The sequence below is a fragment of the Penicillium cataractarum genome, assembly GCF_028827025.1.
Source record: "Penicillium cataractarum strain IBT 29864 chromosome Unknown utg000002l, whole genome shotgun sequence".
NCBI lineage: Eukaryota > Fungi > Ascomycota > Eurotiomycetes > Eurotiales > Aspergillaceae > Penicillium > Penicillium cataractarum.
In genome coordinates, this window is record NW_026622738.1 from 3,384,522 (window position 1) to 3,404,455 (window position 19,934).

The 19,934-nt window shown below is 52.3% G+C and overlaps 7 protein-coding genes across 7 annotated transcripts; 3 read left to right on the top strand and 4 right to left on the bottom strand.

The window, feature by feature from the left end:
• Positions 1 to 83: 83 nt before the first annotated feature.
• Positions 84 to 1,433, bottom strand: N7496_003309 (NAD(P)/FAD-dependent oxidoreductase; the record flags this gene model as incomplete). Its single annotated transcript, XM_056696240.1, has 1 exon — positions 84 to 1,433. One exon carries the CDS (start codon positions 1,431 to 1,433, stop codon positions 84 to 86), a length of 1,350 nt encoding a protein of 449 aa, XP_056558452.1.
• Positions 1,434 to 1,970: 537 nt separating this feature from the next.
• N7496_003310 (MBL fold metallo-hydrolase) lies at positions 1,971 to 3,130 on the top strand (the record flags this gene model as incomplete). The annotated part of the gene is made up of 2 exons (XM_056696241.1): positions 1,971 to 2,658; positions 2,727 to 3,130. Coding segments are annotated over 2 exons (1,092 nt in total), but the record flags the coding sequence as incomplete, so codon positions are not given.
• A 954-nt stretch (positions 3,131 to 4,084) lies between these two features.
• N7496_003311 (uncharacterized protein) lies at positions 4,085 to 4,633 on the top strand (the record flags this gene model as incomplete). Its single annotated transcript, XM_056696242.1, has 1 exon — positions 4,085 to 4,633. One exon carries the CDS (start codon positions 4,085 to 4,087, stop codon positions 4,631 to 4,633), a length of 549 nt encoding a protein of 182 aa, XP_056558454.1.
• A 568-nt stretch (positions 4,634 to 5,201) lies between these two features.
• N7496_003312 (putative RNA binding effector protein Scp160) lies at positions 5,202 to 9,308 on the bottom strand (the record flags this gene model as incomplete). Its single annotated transcript, XM_056696243.1, has 4 exons — positions 5,202 to 6,178; positions 6,240 to 8,520; positions 8,588 to 8,835; positions 8,909 to 9,308. 4 exons carry the CDS (start codon positions 9,306 to 9,308, stop codon positions 5,202 to 5,204), a joined length of 3,906 nt encoding a protein of 1,301 aa, XP_056558455.1.
• A 1,755-nt stretch (positions 9,309 to 11,063) lies between these two features.
• N7496_003313 (putative nucleoside transporter) lies at positions 11,064 to 12,772 on the top strand (the record flags this gene model as incomplete). The annotated part of the gene is made up of 3 exons (XM_056696244.1): positions 11,064 to 11,420; positions 11,533 to 12,214; positions 12,279 to 12,772. The coding sequence occupies 3 exons, from the start codon at positions 11,064 to 11,066 to the stop codon at positions 12,770 to 12,772; spliced, it is 1,533 nt and encodes a 510-aa protein (XP_056558456.1).
• Positions 12,773 to 13,378: 606 nt separating this feature from the next.
• On the bottom strand, positions 13,379 to 14,664 carry N7496_003314 (arabinan endo-1-5-alpha-L-arabinosidase C; the record flags this gene model as incomplete). The annotated part of the gene is made up of 4 exons (XM_056696245.1): positions 13,379 to 13,535; positions 13,621 to 13,706; positions 13,779 to 14,249; positions 14,404 to 14,664. 4 exons carry the CDS (start codon positions 14,662 to 14,664, stop codon positions 13,379 to 13,381), a joined length of 975 nt encoding a protein of 324 aa, XP_056558457.1.
• A 3,438-nt stretch (positions 14,665 to 18,102) lies between these two features.
• On the bottom strand, positions 18,103 to 19,224 carry N7496_003315 (SMP-30/gluconolactonase/LRE family protein; the record flags this gene model as incomplete). Its single annotated transcript, XM_056696246.1, has 2 exons — positions 18,103 to 18,403; positions 18,503 to 19,224. The coding sequence occupies 2 exons, from the start codon at positions 19,222 to 19,224 to the stop codon at positions 18,103 to 18,105; spliced, it is 1,023 nt and encodes a 340-aa protein (XP_056558458.1).
• Positions 19,225 to 19,934: the final 710 nt, after the last annotated feature.

The following is a 19,934-nucleotide window of genomic DNA, read 5'->3' on the forward strand; positions in this document are numbered from 1 at the left end:
AATATAAGAAAATCCTTTGTCTAACCTAAAACTCCATACAATACATGGGGAATCCAAATCAACTCTGCTCAATGCAGGGATATCTAGTTGATCCACCCCTTAGGTCCAGCCCAGTTACCCTTCACCATGGCATTATAGTACACCCACGGGAAGAAGTCCTTCTTCAAATAATAGAAGGACCGACGGGGCTTCGCCTGGTCAATACCAAACCAATCGCCAAACGTCTCCTTGGGCTCACCACCATACTTGAACTCCGCGAGGAGCACCTTGCCGTACTCGGTCAACAGCGGGCAAGAAGTGTACCCATCGTAAATCGCATCGGGCTCCTTGCCCTCCATAGCCTGCAGCAAGTTGCGCACGACAACGGGGGACTGAGAAGTCACAGCAGCTGCGGTCTTGGAGGTTGGCAGGGACGAGGCGTCACCGGCGGACCAGACATTGGCGAACTTCTTGTGGCGGGTAGTACCGTCGTCAACGTCAACGAAACCAGCCTCGTTTGCGAGGGGACTGTTCTTCACGAAGGCGGGTGCACCCATCTTGGGAGCCACGTGAAGCAGGTCGAATTGCTTGGTGACCTGTTCCTGGCCATCGGGGCGGGTAAAAGTCGCCGTGTTACCGTTAATAGCGACCAGGTCGTGCTGGAAGAGGCCGTTCACACCGCGCTCCTGTTGCAGGGCGGTCAAAGCCTTGTTGTACTTGGGCACGCCGAACATGACTGGCAAGCCGGTGGCAAAGTTAATTTTGATTGGTGAGCTGGCCGGGTCGGCTGGGTCGTAGAGACCAGCGCGCTTCCAGTGGTCCAGGGCGAGCCACATAATCTTTTGCGGGGCTCCGGCGCACTTGATCACACCGGCGGGTTGAGTGAAGATGGCATTGCCCTTTTCGAGCTTCTTGATGGTGCCGAACACCTTGCTGACGGAGTCGTAGCCGTAGATGGAAGAAACGGGAGCTGTGGGGTCGGCCAGAGCCTCGGGGAGACCCTTGATAGCACCCCAGTTCAGGGCCAGTCCGGGGGCTACGATAAGCTGCTCGTAGCTGAGCTTGTCGCCGTTGCCGAGAGTGACGAAGTTCTTCTCGGGGGTGAAAGTGGCCACGCTCTCGGCGTAGAGCTTCAACTTGGGATCAGCCAGATCCTTGAGTGGTCGGCGCAATTCCTCCTTGGTCTTGAGGCCACCGCCGACCAGCGTCCAACCGGGCTGGTAGTGGTGCCACTCTGCGGGATCGACGATAGCGATCTCATCCTGGGAGAACTTGCCAGACTGCAGCAGCTGGTGGCTAATTGCCATACCGGCAGAGCCACCGCCAACCACGACGACCTTGTGGGCGCGACCAGTCGCGACTGGTGAGGCTGTCGCGAATTTTCGGATGCTTGGCATTGCGTGCGCAGTGCGGCCAGCCGCACGGGCTGCCGATGATACTTGGCGGCCGAGCATTATGTACACTCTAGGAAGAGGATGTCAGGGATTATTTGCGATGGGTTTGAGAATAAGAGGAGAGAAAGAGAAGAAAGGCAGGAGAGTTTCCAGCTATTATTAAAGGAAGAAACAGCTCGTCTCGGCCGTGATCGACCGGTAACTTTACGATACGCCGCGCTTACGGGATCCACTGCTTGCGGCTGGCATGGCGAGATCCAGGGGATGGCCCAAGAGAATGCTGCGAAAAAGGGCGAATAATAATGAACATGGAGTTGGAAATTAGAGGCTTAAAACATTTGATTCATTAGTCTCCGCTCTGCCGGAGACATTTTCATTATCAATCGCCGATTCGGTGGCAATCGGCGACCACAGAGTCATAGAGAAGCCCGGTCCCGTGGTACTTTTAAGCTTATTCCCTTGGAGCTCTAACAACCTCTGGATGTCGTGTCTTTCATTCGAGTCACAATTTATTCGAAGTACTCGATGATGAAGTGTCTTCACATGCAAGCTTCTCGTCGCTGGCCTTCTGCAGCTGGTCTGAGATTGACGTCCAGCGCAGCATTCATCCCTTGTAGCCAGAACGTCCATCTACAACTCCAGCAAGGCAATAAGGCGACATACGCGACGCAAAGGCTTCAAAGGACAAAGTCTGCCTTGAAACGAGTTCCTCCAACATCGACTTATCGCACACAATATTCTATTTCCAATATCCATCCACACAAGGTGTACCAACAAGCAAGATACAGCACCACCGCCACCACCACAAAACAACCAACCATCCACAACATCTTCGAGTCCAAAACCGGAACGTGGCAATACATCGTAGCAGATCCCGCTACATCAAAAGCCGTAATCATCGATCCAGTTCTCGACTACGATCCCTGCACGCAGACCATCACAACAACCTCTGCCGATGCCTTGCTCACCCTCGTCAAGGAAAAGGGCTACACAATCGACCGTATCCTCGAAACCCACGCCCACGCAGACCACTTGACAGCCTCATCATATCTGCAAAGACAGCTTACTCAGACGCAAGGCTTCAAGCCACCCATTGGAATCGGCAAACGCATTGAACAGGTGCAAAGGTTATTCGGGCAGCGCTACGGGCTAGCCAAGGACGAATGGCTCGGTGTATTCGATAAACTATTCGATGACGATGAAACCTTTGTCGTTGGCGAGTTATCCGCAAAGGCAATTCATCTCCCGGGTCATACACCGGATCACTTGGGATATCAAATCGGAGGTAAGCCTACCCATCTCACAAAAACAATTTCTACAAACTACGCATGAGCACAACTAACACCATTCCAGACAACGTCTTCTGCGGCGACTCCCTCTTCCACGCAGACATCGGCACAGCCCGGTGCGACTTCCCCGGCGGCGACGCAAAACACCTCTACCAATCTGGCCGTCGCCTGCTCAGTCTAGACGACCATGTCAAAATCTGGCCTGGTCATGATTACCCGCCTGGGGGCCGGGAACCAATTCCCTGGATGAGTGTGCGAGATCAGAGAGACCAGAATAAGCATTTGAGTGATGTGGTTAGTGAGGAGGAGTTTGTGGAGATGCGGAGGGAGAGGGATAGGAATCTTAGTGCGCCGAGATTATTGCATCAGTCGTTGCAGGTTAATATTCGGGCTGGACGGTTGCCGAGGGTGGAGGAGGGGCATCGGATGTTGAGGTTGCCGTTGAAGTTGAATGGGTTGGATTGGTAGGGTTATGTTGGAGGGTTGGATGTTCCAGTGCTCTGGGATGGTGGTGGTTCTAATTGGATATGCTAATCTCTAATCGACGTACGAATTTGAATGTTGTATATTGTACCCGGAGCTCGAGCTACCCGGCCACGTTAGTAAAGACCCTACCACCCAACCCTGTCAATAAATCAATATCCAGTGAAAATAGATATATAGATATACAGCACATCCATATACTTCACTCTCAAAAACAAACGGACGGTATTTACCCACCAAACTCGCATCAGTAACGATACCTGTATGATAGCGATGGCATCATCGCTTCTCGCCCGAGTAACCCATTTCTCGCCCGAGCCGTCATCTTCTCGTCCGAGTAGAGCTCCTACACTTCCGAGTGCTATACAACGAGTCGCCGATATAATCGTACGACATTATAGGAAGAGAGTCGACAGTATAGAAACAGTTTCACACTTGAATTTAATCGTTTTGATATAAAATCAATACCTCGGGGTCTGGGCCCTCTGGGGGGTAGTGCAAGGGTGTGGGGGTGATTGGCGTCCAATCAAAAGTGGTGGATTGGAGTGTGTTTTTGGGGTGATGGAACCTCGGACGTCATGGGATGGAAAGCTCCGCACTGAATTACATAAAATATGGTTTATTTAAAGCATTATTATATGAGTTGAGAATGAATGGTGGATCTTATCTTTGACCGAAGAGTCTCCACATATGTCAATCGGCGTTTAACATGTCCAGGTTCTAGGAAATGTTTACAACATTGTAGTTATCAAGATACGGTCATCAACAGGCCCAATTCGCGCAATTCCGCGTGGCACCGCCGATCCTCCAAGTCCATCCACCGCAAGACTAAAGTCCAATCGCCATATGACTTGCATCTATGATCTTAAATCTGATTAAGCTTCAAGTATATCTATCCTAGCCACTCATCCCCTTTAACCCCCCTATTCCATTCCAAAAATGACATCTCTCCTGCGCCGCCTCCTCCCAACACGCATACCCAACACAAGCTCCCAACAACGCGACCACCACGCCAACGAACGCACATTCCTCTCATGGACCCGCGCAGGCCTGGGTTTCGCCGCAATGGCCCTAGCCCTAGACCGCCTGGACAAAATCGATCAAATGCTCTCCTCAAAATTGAACCTGGGAGCTCTATTATCTCCGCAGACACACTCGCAAGTGGAACTTCAAGAAATAGAGCACTCTGCAAACAAGAATACGGCTCCAAAGCATACGCCTGGGACAGCAGGTAACATCCACGATTCCAAGGCACCTTCCAGCGCGGTGATGCTGTCGAATACGTTCTCTGCATCTCGACTGTGCCAGTTACTCGGCCTATGGTCATTGGGGTATGGATTCTTCCGGTATTGGTCGATGAGGAGGTATTTACTTCAGGGGCAGTTTGTGCCTGCGTTTTGGGGGCCGGTGTTTATGACTGCGGGGAGTTTTGGGGCGTTTATGATGTTAGGGGTGCAGATGGATCGGCGGCATGCGCATCGGGAGTGAGGGGTCCCCGATGATGGAGGCTTGTCTGCGATTTGTTTTGATTTATATAGAAAAGACCGTTTGTCTGGGTTCCAATAGATAGGCTGTCGTGAGAGGACTTATGGTGTTGGGAGGACTGAGTGATAAGATATTTTATCCCGCTAGGTGCCCATAGAAGGTTACGTAGTGATAGAGGTACATGATTTACGGAACCGAAGCAACTTGACGATACAATTATAAGATCACCCTCCAACTTGCATCGATTAGACGAATAATTTATATTCACTGTTTGAGAGAAGAGAATCTTTCTTTTAAAAGGGAAATAACTAGTTACCATGGTAAAGTGTGATCAAAAAGTGCAAAAAAACAAGTTAGAGAAAAGTAACAAGAATGCCCCGTAGGGAGATCAAGACGAAAGAGAAAAGAAAAGGGGGAATGAAAAGAGGTGGTGTATATGTCTGGTGCAAATATGTCCTGTCGACTCTCCAGCCTCAATCTCGCTCATTCAGCCGCACGAAAATGTTCGCAAAAGAAAAAGAAACCAGGGTGGATTTTCCACCAACAACGCATCGATAAACTCGATTGTCTATCACCGAGCAGAGCCGTTTAGACCATTCTGAACAGCCTCCAGGATCATATCCCGAGCCTCATCCAGGGTAGCGGCATTGCCGCGGATCTCGATCGCCTCACCCTGAGCCTGGTTCTTAGGTACATTGATGCGGCATCCGGTCTTCTTGCGGATGGCGTTGATCTGGCTGCCACCCTGGCCAACCACGAAGCGGTAGGTCTTGGGGTCCGGCAGGATCAGATAGCCAGTGGCAGACTGCTGGCCAGAGGAGGCAATGGCCTTCTCGATGGCGGCGCGGGCCTTGGCAACGTTCTCGGGCGAGCCGGTCAGGACCCAGGGGAAGGGAGAAGCGTCAGCATCGCCAGCGGCGCTGGTATCAACGACCTTCCACGAGTGGGCATCAGTAGCAGTGCTAGGGTCGTCGGTGATCAGGGGCAGGGAGGCGCCGTTGGCGCCACTGCGAGTCTCCTCGGTGGCAGGGTTAGCGGGGACAGCCTGGCCAGCGTGGTCAACAGTGACCTGGTAGTCGTTGCGAAGGCGGCGGAAGATAGCGCCGTTGTCAGCCACGGTGTGGTGCAGGTTGCGAGGAACCTCGACGGTCTCGGCGTGCTGCTCCTTCAGCATACCCTGAATGTGCGCCTTGGCCTCGGCAACAGCGGTGCTAGGACCCTTGAGCTTGACATCGGTGCGGCCGGAGCCCTGCTTGGGGATATCCAGAGTGACGTTGAACTTGGACTCGATGCCACGGCGGGTCTCGCCACCACGGCCGATCAACATGCGGTGCTGAGCGGTGGGGACATCCAGAGTCTCGGAAACTTGGTCCTCACGCTCCTTGACGAACTGTTCAATGGCAGCGACAATGTTCTCGACAATCTTGCCATTACCCTCCAGGCGGATGGTAGACTCGGTGCTGTCGGGACGAGGGAAGCGGACCATGCGAGCAGCACTGCCATCGTTGGGGCCGCCGGCGTCGGCGACAATCTTGCGGATGTTGGCACCTATTACATGAAGTTAGCATAAATCACAGAGAGAAAATGTTATGGGAAGGGGGAAACATACCGCCACCACCAATGAGAGCCTTGTGGTACTTCTTGTCCACATCGATCGTCTTGGTGACAGTCGCATCAAACTCGGAAGCACGCTGCTGTAAGACCTTCTTGGCCTCGGCAACCTGCTGCTTGGTACCCTTGACACGGATCTGCACACGGCCCGAAGCATCGGGGGCATCATTCGCGCTGGGGACATCAATCTGAGCACCAGTGTCGGCGCGAAGCTTGTCCATCTCACGACCACGCTGGCCAATCAGAGAAGCGACCTGGCTCTGGGCAACAGAGATAGTAGCGGAGTGCGAGTGGTCAACAACCCACTGGAGGAGACTCATAATCTCATCGCGAGCCTGATCAGCACCTTTGCTAGGTCCCTTAATCAGAACCTCGTCGGCGGCCTGCTGGGAGCGACCAGGGCGGGCAGCACCGGCATCACTAGCAGCATCGCCAACGGACTGGTCATCGGCAGGGGCAGTGGCGCGAGGGAACTGCACACGAACCGAGTAACGGTCCTGGAGACGGTTGACCTGGTTGCCACGCTGGCCGATAAGCTCACGGTGGTACTGCGCAGGGATCTTCAGGATGTGGGTAGTCTCGTCCTCCAGCTTCTTACCGAGGTTGATGATGCGCATGCGAGCAGCATCAGCCTTGGCCTTGGGACCCTTGACCTCAACCTTGCCATTCTCGACCTTAATGTCGACATCGAACTCCTCACGAAGCTTGTTGATGTTCTCACCGCGCTTGCCAATCAGGAAGTTAGCATACTTCTGAGGGAAGTCGAAGGAGGTGGTGTATCCACGCTCCAAGTCGTCCTTCTCCTGCTCGGCGACAAAGGCACCCAGCTTGACGGCAATATCGATGACCAACTGGGAGGGTCCACGGAGCGCAACCTCACACAATCCACCCTTGGCGTCACCAACGAGAGCACGAACGGGAATACTATCCTCGTCCTTAGATTCCTGCTCCCGGAGAAGGAACTTGCGGGTCTTCTCCTGGTATTTGGCAGGAACAGAGACGGTCTTGGCAACGATATCTTGCTGATCTCCAAGCGCACTCAGCAGGTACTCCTGAGCCTCCTGCAGTGACTTCTCGAAGGCCGCAATCTCGGCCGGAGAGGGACGTTGCCGGGGAACCTCGAAGTTGGCTGCAGAAGCAGACGGGCCCTCATAGACAAGGACAACATCGGAGCTGTTGATGTCCTCGGGAACCAACAGGTGAACACCAAAATCACCCTGGAGCTTGGACGCACTGCGAGAGCGCAGGTACGGGTGGAAGTAAGGGTCAACGGGAACGTGACGGAGACGAGAAGGGGGGTGAGCCTGAACCAGGTTCATAATGTCGGAGCGGGCACGGATAGTGTTCTTGCCATCACGAGAGTAGACCTCCCAGGTGACGGGTCCATCAACGCTCGGGGGCAGAGCAATTCGGGCGTCATATGCGGTCTCAAGCTGCCTGATGATGCGGCGGTGGCGGAGATACTGGGTCAGAGCACGGGCGTGGGCATTTGAGCCAGCGGGGGCATTGGGGTGCTGGCGGGACAAGTCAATGCTCGCCATTTGCATGCTGGTAGCAAGATCCATGGCATGGTTGATACCGGCCTCAATCTGGTCAAGGGGTCCAGTGATGGTGAGGAACTCGCTCTCATCGGTGGCAGGGGGGAGGACAATACCGCAACCAGTCTGTGCAAGGAACTGGTGCAGAGCATCGGCCTCATTTCCGAGGATGAACTGGTGCTGGCCACGGTTGATAGCAAGCTGGCGGAGGGTCAGGTTGCGCTGAAGATCAGCGGCCAGGCGCTCGATCTCGGCACGGGCCTCTTGGGCGGCGGCGCGCTCTCCGGAGATGAGAATGTGCTTGTCAGCGCAAGGCGCAAACTGCACGTGGCCGGGGTTGGCCTCCTGGGGAGGGGGCTGGGTGGACCATGTGTCGTAGCGGGGCACGTGGACCTGAGCCTTGGTGCGCTCCTCGATCTCTCGCAATTGCGCATCGTGGGCACCAGCAATGAAGGGGAAGAACTCTGGAGGGATCGTCTTCAAGCGCAGGCTCATGTTCGAGCCCCGTTCCTTGACAATTGCCTCAATCTCCCGGCGCGCCATCTCAGCAGCCACAGCATCACCCTCAATCAAGACATCAATGGTATCATCGTCATCCTCCTCGTTAGCAGCACCGTTCTCCTCGGCGCGGGGAACTTGCACACGAGCACCAGTGCGGGTCTGGATATCCTGGACCACGGAGCCCTGACGACCAATGATATGGGCTCGAGCAGAGGTAGGGATAGGAACACGGACGGATTGCTAGATAGGGAGAAATATCAAGTTAGAGATGCGGATTTTGGTCCCAAAGATCTTTTGTCGGACGTACCTTGGATCCGACCTGCTGCGCAACTTCCTTGAGAGCCTGGCGAACAGCATCCACGGAACCCTTGCCTTCGAAGATGATCGAACCACCAGGGCCACCGCGCATATCAACGGTAGCCTTGGATCGCCGAGAGATATCGCGCAGGATATCTCTAATGGGCTTCTTCAGTTGCCCGCGGGGCTGCATCTGGGATGGGGCGAGTCGGAGCTGCTCCATGTGCTTTCCGGGGAGGGACATGACCCGAGGGACATCTATTTCCAGAAACCGTCAGACACATCGCATTATACGTCAAAAAAGAAGAACTTTCTGGTGATCTTCACGTACCCATTGGCTGAGAGGGGCGGCCATTGGTAACAGCCGCAGCCGCAGAGGGCTTCTTCGCACCCCACGTAGCCGCCGCGGGAGCAGCAGGCTTAGGTCCGCTACCGAGGGCAGGGAACAGCTCCTCCGATTGTACGTCGAATGCTGGAGCCTTCTTAGGTGCGGGTTTCGGGGCGGGTGCGGCGGTCTCGGCGGGGGTCAAGGGCTCGTCGGCGGGGGTCAGAACTGGGGGCAAGGGCTGGTTGTTCGCAATGGCCGAGGGAGGAGGGTGCTTCAGGTCCTCCTCATCCACAACTTCCTCGACGGTGGGCTTGTGAGCCTCATCGCGGGCGTGTTGCTCCTCCAGCATAGCGGCGAGGGACTTGGAAGCGCCGTTAGTGGCGGTCGATGCTTCAGCGGCCATGGTGAGCGAGGGGAATTGAGCGGTAGACGAGAGAGAGAACGGGCGACAGAACGGCGAATGGGGGCTGTGCAGGAGAACTGCCTTCAATCAGAACTGGATCAGGTCAGTATGGGAATGAGACGTAACGGCAACCGTCTGGGGGAAGAGAGAAAATCCAGAGAGACAGGCGGGATAAAGTGGAACTCACAGATTGAGTAGTCACCTTGCTAATTGAAGATGGGGAAGGATCCGATGCCCGAATTGTCAACTTGGCTGAGGGCAATTCCCCGGAGAGAATGGGGGGGGAGAGCGGTATGTGAGAGAAATCTGGGGAACCTGGACCAAGCACCCAGGAAGAATTAAACCCAGAAGCGGGAGCCCCAAAAGAAATGAGAAGGGGGGGGAGGAGGTGAGAAAAAAAGAAAACGGAGGTGAGGTGATGGGGAGGGGGGTGGAGGTGGGAGGAGGAGTAGAGGTGAAGTCCAGAGAGAACCCCAGAAGTACACAAAGTGACCGAAAAGGCCAGCTCGAGGCTCCGGGGAAGTTTTCTCCGAGTCCGACGGGCCACGCGAAACGTCAACTGGTCACCACGCCAAAAGTAGGATCGATTGTGTGCTTGAAGGAGAAGGAAGAAGGAATTAGATAGTCAAAAATGATTGGTCTATTTGAAAGGGTCAAGGATCATACTGATGAATAGTTACAGCCAATCTGACAATCCTCGCCAACGGGGAAGTCCCTAGTTTGCCATCTTGATTCCACTCTCCTAGACCTCTTTAAGTATCTTTACTGACTTTTTTTTGAGGTGTAATTAAACTTCAATTGTAAGATTGTATAATCTTACGACTCATTCCGTCTAAATGTCCCCAATTGATCGAATACCCGGGTTGAGAGTGCGAAGACTAGGCGGACCACGTGCCAGTGGACGAAGGCAACGTCCCTTCTTGGCAGTCAGTTCTATTGACTGATTGTGATACAGACTATCTTCCATGCAGACTATACATTGAATCCATACTAGCGAACATCAATTGGATGCTTCCATTGGACATTTATCAACGTAAATGTCCCGAGATAGTACCAATTAAGGAGGGTCGGAGTGTCGGCGACAGCAGCCACTGACCAGATACTTGAGTGTCAGGTGATCAACCAAGAGCATCAGCCTCACGCTGCAGACATGATTAACCTATCCAATGGCATATTCCTATTACGACACTGTATCTACCATCCTGGCTCCCAATCAGAAGGAACCGATCGAATCAGCTCGGCGACATCCGACCCCACCTGATAACGGAAGAATTTTCTGTCGGACCGCCCAAAGCTTAGCCCAAAGCTGATCCTTGCCAGATGTCGAACCTGAAGAAACTAGACCTGGAGGGATACAACTTTCTTATTGACCAGAGCTACATAACATGCAATGGAATTTGACTACAGCCTAGTAGTTAAGAGAAGTAATGCAGCCATATCCCATGAGCTAGCCCATTTGTATTCAAGCAAATCTTCCAGTGGCGAATCAGAAAAAAAAATGAAAATGAACTTCATACACCACCCGATCAGACGGCCTACGGCCCACTACAAAACGGGTCACCCAGGGGCCAGCAAAAAGATTCTGAGACTAAATCACAGCCCCAGATTTAGGCTCGTCTAGTCGCGTGCGGAGAGGTCTAGAGAAAAAAAAAAGTCGACAATCTTTTCCTTTTTCCACTCTTCATCCTTCCCACCTTCCCTCGTCCCTGCCAACCCGAACTGTCCGCGCCGCGACATTTGCCCGCCGTCGCAGCCATGGCCACAACCACCACTGCGGATATGGAGAAGAAGCTGCACGCGGAGCCGGCCGTGTCGCCGGTCGACGAGGCCGAGCCCGAGAAGACTTCCAAGCCGCGCGGTATCCTTGCGACGATCCGATACTATGAGGAATACTTGGATCGCAAGATGGGCATCGAGTCGCATAGTTTGGATCGTGTGCACCCCGAAAACCGCGACTCGCCTAGCTCCGTGGTTATGGGACTGATGTGGGCGTCTGCGACGATGAACATTAGTTGTTTCAGTACTGGATTCTTGGGAAATGAGTTTGGGTTATCGCTGGGTCAGACGATTCCTATTGTGATCTTTTCGACCCTGTTGGGTGCTGCTGTTACGGTGAGCATGAACCTTTCTCTCTTGTCTTCTTTTGCTGTTGCGCAAAATCTACTGCAATTGCTCTTACTCTCGATGCGCTGGATAAATGCTAATCGTCTACGTTTGGTTATAGGGTTGGTGCGCTACCATGGGCCCTGGTACTGGTCTGCGCCAGGTCGCCATCTCCAGATACTCCCTGGGTTTCTATCCATCCTCCATCATCGCGCTGTTGAACGTGATCGAACAGCTAGGCTGGGCCTCGGTCAACTGCATCACCGGCGGTCTCGCGCTCAGCGCCGTGTCGGACGGCCGTGTCTCCATCGCAGTCGGTGTCGTGATCATCGCCTGCGTCAGTCTACTCTTCAGCTTCATTGGATTGCGCGGCGTTTTGCTGTACGAGAAGTACGCTTGGATCATGTTCTTCATTATCTTCATGATCATCTATGGCGAGGCAGCTCACCGCGCGAACCTCTCCGCGCCACCTACCGTCACTGGTATGACGGCGTCTGGCAATGTGCTGAGTCTCATCAGTGTGATGTACGGATCTAGTGCGTCGTGGAGCTCGATCGTCTCTGACTTCTATGTGCATTACCCTGTGAATACCTCGAAGACCAAGATCTTCTTGTATACTACTTTCGGTATCACGATCCCCACGTGCATTGGCATGTTGCTGGGCGCGTGTATCAGCTCGGCGCTCGGTACTAACCCCGAGTGGGCTGCTGCGTATGAGAATGGCATTGGCGAGATTCTCAAGGAGATTATCTATCCTAGCGGGTTTGCCAAGTTCCTACTGGTCCTGTTGGTCCTGTCTGGCAGTATGTTCCACCTCACATTCAAAGCGGGCTACTGAATTTCTCGATACTAACTCTAACCCTACAGTCGGTGTCAACTGCATTGCGATCTACTCTGGCGCACTCTCTGCCCAACTCTTCGCCGCACCTTTCGCCAAGGTTCCCCGTGTGATCTGGTCCATCCTCGTATTCGGCGGTATTCTTGCCCTCGGTATCGCCGGCCGCGACCACCTGCTCGACGTGCTGGAGAACTTCCTCTCTCTGCTGGGTTACTGGAACACCTCGTTCTTTGCAATCCTCTTCATCGAACACTACTACTTCCGTGAAGGTAGTCTGGCAAACTACGACCTCGACGCCTGGAACACCCCCTCCAAGATGCCTGTTGGGTACGCTGGACTCACTGCATTCCTTTGCGGTGCAGCTGGGTGGATCGTCGGCATGGTTGAGACATACTATGTTGGCGCGCTCGCGGCGAAGATTGGTGCCGACGGAGGTGACATTGCCAACGAGCTGGCACTTGTTTTCACCACCGTCTCATATCTGCCCCTGCGCAAGCTGGAACTCAAGTACGTGGGGCGGTAAGTGGGATTTTCAGGGTGGAATGGCATGTTCGCCAAGCATTCTGTATACAACGGATATTGCAAAGTGAGCCGAAGGAGAGATACGACTATACTCGGTCATACTTGTGTACAAAAAGGTGCATACAAAAATAATTAATAGACAGACGGATACGAGCGGGTCCGGATGGACACAAAACAAAATATAGACTAGCGACGAAGAAACGAGTGTTTTATTAAGATCTTTCCATCATATGCAGATCTCCTGAATCCATCATAGTGACTGTGCATTAGCCCGATAAGGGCACACCCAACAAAGTGGACATCACTCCCATTGAGCCAAACCACATTAAGATATAGAAATTAGGATGAAAACACCTGTCAGACAAGCGCGCGCCGCCCAAGCAGCCGCCATGCATGGGGTATCGAACAAACGAGTGCACAGTGGTACTCAAAAAAGAAGCAGGGTAGGTATAAGTATACAACCCCCGAACCATTGACAGAAAGTATAAAAAGGGGGATACTCGAACGACTCGTCAAAGCCGTTTGTGATCCCCACGTGCGATATGTATAGAATAGAATATAAGAAATGTTGCTGGAAGGAGACCCGCAGACTCCTAGGAGAATGGGCTTAAACGGCCTTTACGACTGGCCAGCCGGTTGAAAAGTCCAGCTCGTTCCAGCCGTACTTGTAGCCGGAGACACCGGTTCCGCCGGCCTCTTTCACCGAGAGCGGGTAGTAGTGGTAGTATAGCACGGGGCCGAGATCCTTGTCTGTGAGAACACCCCTGTGACATGTGTTAGAGCTCTGATCTGATCTAGCCTTGTATCGGCGGGGGTTTAGTTCAGTGGAGACGATGGGGGCCAACTTACTGTCCACCGGGAGCATAAACCTGATCATGGCTAGCAAGGATAATAGTACCACCCGATTCGAGACAAGAAGTCCCAGCCTCATCGACCTATCAAACCGAATCATTAGTCAAGATTCACAGACACGACGCTCTAGCGTCGCCGATCACGAATCCACTCACAAAGCCCCCAGTCCCACTCGTTGAGCGGCAAACATGCACACGGTACTCCTCGCCCTGGGCGGGGTAAGTCGCCGTATACGAGCCCGCAATACCACCGCTGAAAAACAAGTAATAGTAGCTACCGTGCTCATACAAGAACGCGGCCTCGACGCGGTGGTTCAGACTGGCGTTGTACGCGATCTGGTGCGGCGTGTTCGACCCGACCTGCAGCGGGCTTTCCAGAGCAACTTGGTAGAGGTCTTGCCAGTAGGAGCCGAATTGGATGTATTGCTTGCCGCCGATGGTGATCCAGTTGGGATCGATTCGATTGTAGGCGCTGTTGGCGGGGATGCCGATGATACCGTGGTCGGTCCAGGAGCCGGGCTCCATTGTTTTGGAGGTTGCTACGCCGATTTGGGAGGTTTGAGTGCCGAGCTTGGAGAGGACGTAGTACATGTAGTATGTTCCGCCTTGGTAATGCACGTCGGGGGCCTGGACAGGGATGTTAGCGTTTTGGGGGGGGGTTTGGTTGGTTCGGGGGGATTGGGGGTTATCGGTATATTTAGAAATGACCCCGGGCTAGCTTGACTAGTAGTATAGTCCAGTGCTCGGCGCTGTTCTTGAGATCCCGTTTTTTGGTACATACCCAAATGTTGCTGCTGTCTACACCGTCGAGAGTAATTACGGAACCATTTGGCAGAGCTGAACCCACGTCCGTCCATGGTCCCTTCAAGGAAGACGAGGTCATTGTGTTGACACCAGTTCCAGTCGAGAACCGGAAATACGTGCCATCGGACACACGCTGGATCATAGCAGGATCATGAGTCCAGCAGTCTCCCGTACAAGGGCCTCGCGCCGGGTAGGCGCTAGCCAGAGCTATAAACAAGGTGAAGAAAATAGCCAACATGGTGGCAGTCAATGAAGATGGAAGATCGACAAGGGTGCGAAGAAGAAGAAATAGAAATCAAGAATGTCGAAAGAGGCCGGGATTGTCTATTCTAGAAGGAATCAAAAAGTGATCCTTGGGGGGGGGAGACAAGTTATTTATGTTGATCTTTTTGCTTGTTCCCCCCTCCTTCCTTCCACCTGTCGGGCTTTAGATCTAGGGCTCATGGCCTTTCTGCCATGGAGGGTCATGCAGATGTCGTCTTTGCGGGTGCGTCTTTCGCCTTGGCAATCAAGAGAGGGTCGTGGGACCACTCAAGCAGTGTGGACATGCCAATCAGAGCTTCATTCTCCGTGCATATTCATCCTATGAATGTAAGGCACATGTCAGTATCAGTCGTTAGGCTGGGCCCCCCGACGTGGCTCGGGCGCCACAGTAGGGATAGTGCCGAAAGGCCAAGGGGAGTTGAGGACAGGAGGAGATGGGAGATGTGGATCATTGACGTTCTGGGTAATTTGCAAATAGGCCCGCTCGATTGATTCTCATAGGAGGATCTGTTGAATAGTAATCCGAGGGTATTGACTAGATACGGTGAGTATACAAAGTATAACGAGTTTGAATGCACGGAGATGTATGTACATAATTATATCAATACACTATCTATACTGGAGTTCAATACAAAACAAGAGTTAGTTGTCAATAGTCTAGTAGAATGTGTAAGTGTAAATGTAAGATTGAGAGATCAGACGGGCTGTGCCGAGCTATCCCTTTTGTGATGTCTCCATCAAGACTCCACAAGAGCCTGAAAGAGCGCACCAAATTGCTACTTTTCACCACAGCGAGGAACACGCTAAGAAATTACCTCATATCCACTTCCATGTCCAACTTGAGATCGAGAATCCTGGTAGCGGGCCCTGGTGCATAACCCTTTTTATTGTAGGGGGGTTAAAGGGGAGATGTTGCCGAAGATGCATGATTCGTAATTTGTGAAAGAGCGCGGCCGCATGGGCCCACATTCTCTCCTAGGAAAAGTAAATACATACAAAAAAAATAAAAATAAAAACTAGCAGATGCCATGGTTATCAGCAAGGGGATCATCCGTGCTGAAATACGCTATTGATTTTTTGACGTTGGTTATAACTGATCATGGATATTTTTCATGAACTTTATCTATCCTTGGAGTTGTTGGGACTCGATTGAACTGTGTGGAGTAGTCTTTATCATGTACACCAAACACTTTGCTTTCAAGCTAATACATCAACATGCAACAAAGTACAGTACTCGATACACTTCACTCTTTTTCATCATGCCTCGTTTCTATGCCAATATTAAGCAAGCCCTCTTCTGCATCACTTGCGACATCGGTCATCTGCACTCCCAAGCTTCGGGCAATTAATTTCTGCCCCAACTTCCCATCCATTTTTGACTTTTAAGGCTTTGGGCCCAAAAGAGTGACTCCAGTCCGGGGAGGCTGATGATCGGCCCCCATGTGGGGACAATCCCGGCACTCGCTGCGCCAATAACCTTAGCCGACTTTTCTCGCTAGATCGCCAGCTGAACTGTGCTCGGTCGCAAGAGCCGGTGCTGACCGTCTAAGATCGACTGGAACGGTTGATTTTCCGCTAGTGATGGTGTTGGGGAGGTGATGGTTAGAAAGCGGATGAGATCGTTGAAGATCGTCCCATTGATCAAGTGAGCGATCCCATGCTGCGAGAAGGAGGTGGACTAGGCTACTGGTTAGTGAGGGCAACCTAGCTACTGAAGGGAGCCTTGTACCCTTCTTCAGCAGGGCCAAAGGGGCTGTGAGACCGCTAGGCTGTCAGGGCCTCTGGAAGTGGAACACTTCCGAGGAGCTGAGCGGTATTGACCTGCATCGACATCTGCATCTGTCTTCCCGTGGTGCTGGTAAAAAAGGGAGCCTTGGGCCTTGTAAAGCGAGACAGACAGGCGTGGCAGGGCAGTAGCGCTGCACGAGCTGTAGTCATCAACAGTTGGCTTCCACGCTCACGGTCATTCCTGCATGTATGTCGTAGTTTAGTCTCCGAAGAATTGGGGGCTAACTACACCGACCTTCCGGGCGCAGTCATTCGCTGTACTGAACAGGATTTTGGCTGTTGTCACCGTCCTTGGCTGGGTATGTACATCCTAGGATGTCTATTTTCTATCTGTAAGATTCTTAGATGGTGAGAAATCCCCGGCAGACCCGGTAGCCGACGGCCGACCTTGGCTATCGTCATGCAGCAGCTCCAGTCGGGAAATAAATCATCGTTGGTTGCGATATTTGCGAGCTTTTCGAGCCGATGTCATCACGCGAGTCATGGGGGAAGTTACGAGATGGGCGCGATGTGGAGAAGCGGCGCAGTTTAGAGCTGACTAGCCAACAGCTAATCCCAGTCGATGGCCAGCCTGTTTTCCCCGCTATGATCATTATAGTACCAGGGTTCACGATCCTAGTGGTAGCATAAGTTAGTAATATCGCAGAATATTGATGTCCCGCTGTATATTCCTCATCGCTCATCATGCATGACTGCTGTCCATCGGGATGACTGCAAACACGAGACTCATGGCGTGCTCCGGTCGCCCGTCAAGGTTAGCCAAAGGCGTCCAAAGGCGTCCCCAGTGCTCCATAGAGAAGCCTCGCTGGCCCTCCTTCTCCCGCGTCAGTCAATCTGACTTTCGGGATTTCCCTCTCTTGGGATAGAAGACGGCATGGTGATCAAGTGGGATTCTGACATCAGACAGTCGGCCGATGGTAAATGCATGATGCAAGTCAAGAGTGAGGATGGAAAGACTCGGGTATCGTCTCGGAAGTTTTGTAAGTCCCCAAGGCTTCTTCTCGAGATAATGCTTCTTGGCTTTGCGGGGACCCCGCGACCGTAGCTAGTCATACTATAGACTAGACAGATATAGGATCAGCCCTTCGACTAGCATATGTTGACATCATCTAGACCACACTATTTACTTGCTGTATAGTTAGCCCTTTTCTCGTTTTTGAACCCCATCTTCATCCTTCATCTTCACATCAAATATCATTGCGATCGACAGCCTTGCTGCAGGCACCGTGTCCACGTTGACGACACATTCCTCACATTTAAGCTTGTTTACGAAGAAACCATCTTCATCACTGATGACGCGGCAGGGGCGCTCGCAGGGCTTCCACATCGAAGCTTGATTTGGCCACATCCAATAGTACCTCGGATGTGCCCGTATTGGCATCCCATAGCAACTTCTAACGGTATAGAATCCAGGCAGGATAACAAGATACTACAGATCGAAAGCAAATAACCCCCCTGTACACCCAGGATGGCGATCTACGATCCCAATCTCAGATCGATATTTTCTATGTAAATCACGCCTGCGAAACATATCACCGTCACCAATAACGTCCAATAATCACGCCATCCATTCCCATCTTTCTTTCTCTGCATGCTTCGTATATCTCGTATCGCATCTCTCATTCTAGAATAGCGTCCCACGCACTGTACGGTTCAATTGCGCCGCAAATAGCTTATTCTCATTCAGAATAAACATGCGCCCGTTGCGTCCGAAGGAAAAGTTCGACGTCCCATCCTTGATCAGGATCTTGCCCAGTAGCACACCTCCAGCTGACCAGACATTCACGCCATCCTTGCAGCCTGCGTAGACATTGCCGTTCTGGTCGACCTTGATTCCGTCCGGGATTCCATCGCCCGGCATTGCGAAGACGCGCCGGTTAGTTAGGAATGGTTGTCCGTGGATAATTGTCACGTCGAATGCATAACTAGATAGATCAGAATTAGTGTTTAGATTTAATCTCCAATGATGAAATAGTATAGCCGCGCGTATTCCGCAAGGGGTTCGTAACGAGGATCGAACTTACATAGTCGCAGGCAACAACGGATCAGTAGTCCCATCACCAACAGTCTCCGCCGTATCACTGATATACACAGTCTTCTGATCCGGCGAAAACGAAATACCATTAGGCCGACCAAACCCATCAGCAACGACCCGTACATCCTTCGTCGCCGGATCATACCGATACACCTGATTCGGCAACTGCGGCTTCGGACGAATACCCTGCTTCGACGCATAAATGGGATCGGTAAACCAGTACGCGCCGTCCCGAGCCACAACCACATCATTGATGGAATTGAACTCGCGCCCGTAGTAGTTCCCGATGATCAACTCGGACTTGTACGGGGCAGTCGTGGACATTTGGAATAACCCGCCCGTTTCGTTGAGGGTCCCTTGGCCAGCCCAGAGGATCCCGTTGCCATTGTTGACACCGCCATTGGGCATAGGGATTGTCGTATTGATGATTTCAGCTGTGACGGGGTATGCGCTCACATTGACTTTGGTCACCTTGATGGTGGATTGGTTGGTAACCGGGTCGATGAAGATATTACTCGACATGAACAGCGAGTCCGTGCTTGGGATGTACACGCTCGCCTCGTGGGCGAAGGGGTATTCATCGTTCTCGAGGAGAAGCTCCAGTTTCGGCGCCGAACCGAGGATATGCAGGAAATCGGGGTTGTAGATACTGAAATTGGACGGGATGGACGCGTTCGCCTGCAGGCTCGCGTGGGATATGCCGGTCACCATATCTGCTTGATTGTTCGGAGCTCTCTGATTCTGATTTGTTTGCTTGCGCGTCCAATTTGCTTGCCAGGGATATCTCGGTTCTCGAGGCTGGTTTTTTTGCGGTTGTTTTTTTTCTGCAGAGGGGGACGCTTGGTGGGAGCTTGCGCAGGCTAATTAATGATGTCAGGTGTATCCACCTCCGGCCATAAACTCAATCGCGTTGGATATAGCTAGACCGTGGTTTTTGGCTTGGGGGTGTTTCGCGGATGGCTGGGACTGCGATCGGCGAGCCAAGATCCACATCGGGAGTTTTCCCGAAATTTTGCCATGGTGAGCTTCCTATTCTAAACGGTTGATGTCTTACTTTGTTGACAGACAGATTAAGGGGGAGATTCTTGTACGGAGGACTTTGTAGGGTAATTCTGAGGTGTAATCGAAGTTTGGACGACTTAAAGTGAGCGGGACGCCTATATAGCGGCAACTTGAAATTTGGCTCGACTAGGACAAGACTAAACAAACTAGCGCTAGATTCTAATTCCCAAAATTATCAGACTGGATAACTATTATCCATGAACCACTTAGTAGTCGGTCTGGCAGACTTACGTTCTTAACAAATGATCCACCTTCCCTAGCTTGAGGTAGCTAAACCTCTCCCAGCAGACTAACCCAATCCCTGTTCATTCACATCTCATGCAAGGTTATCACAAGAAGAACGCGTGGCCCTGTACCTG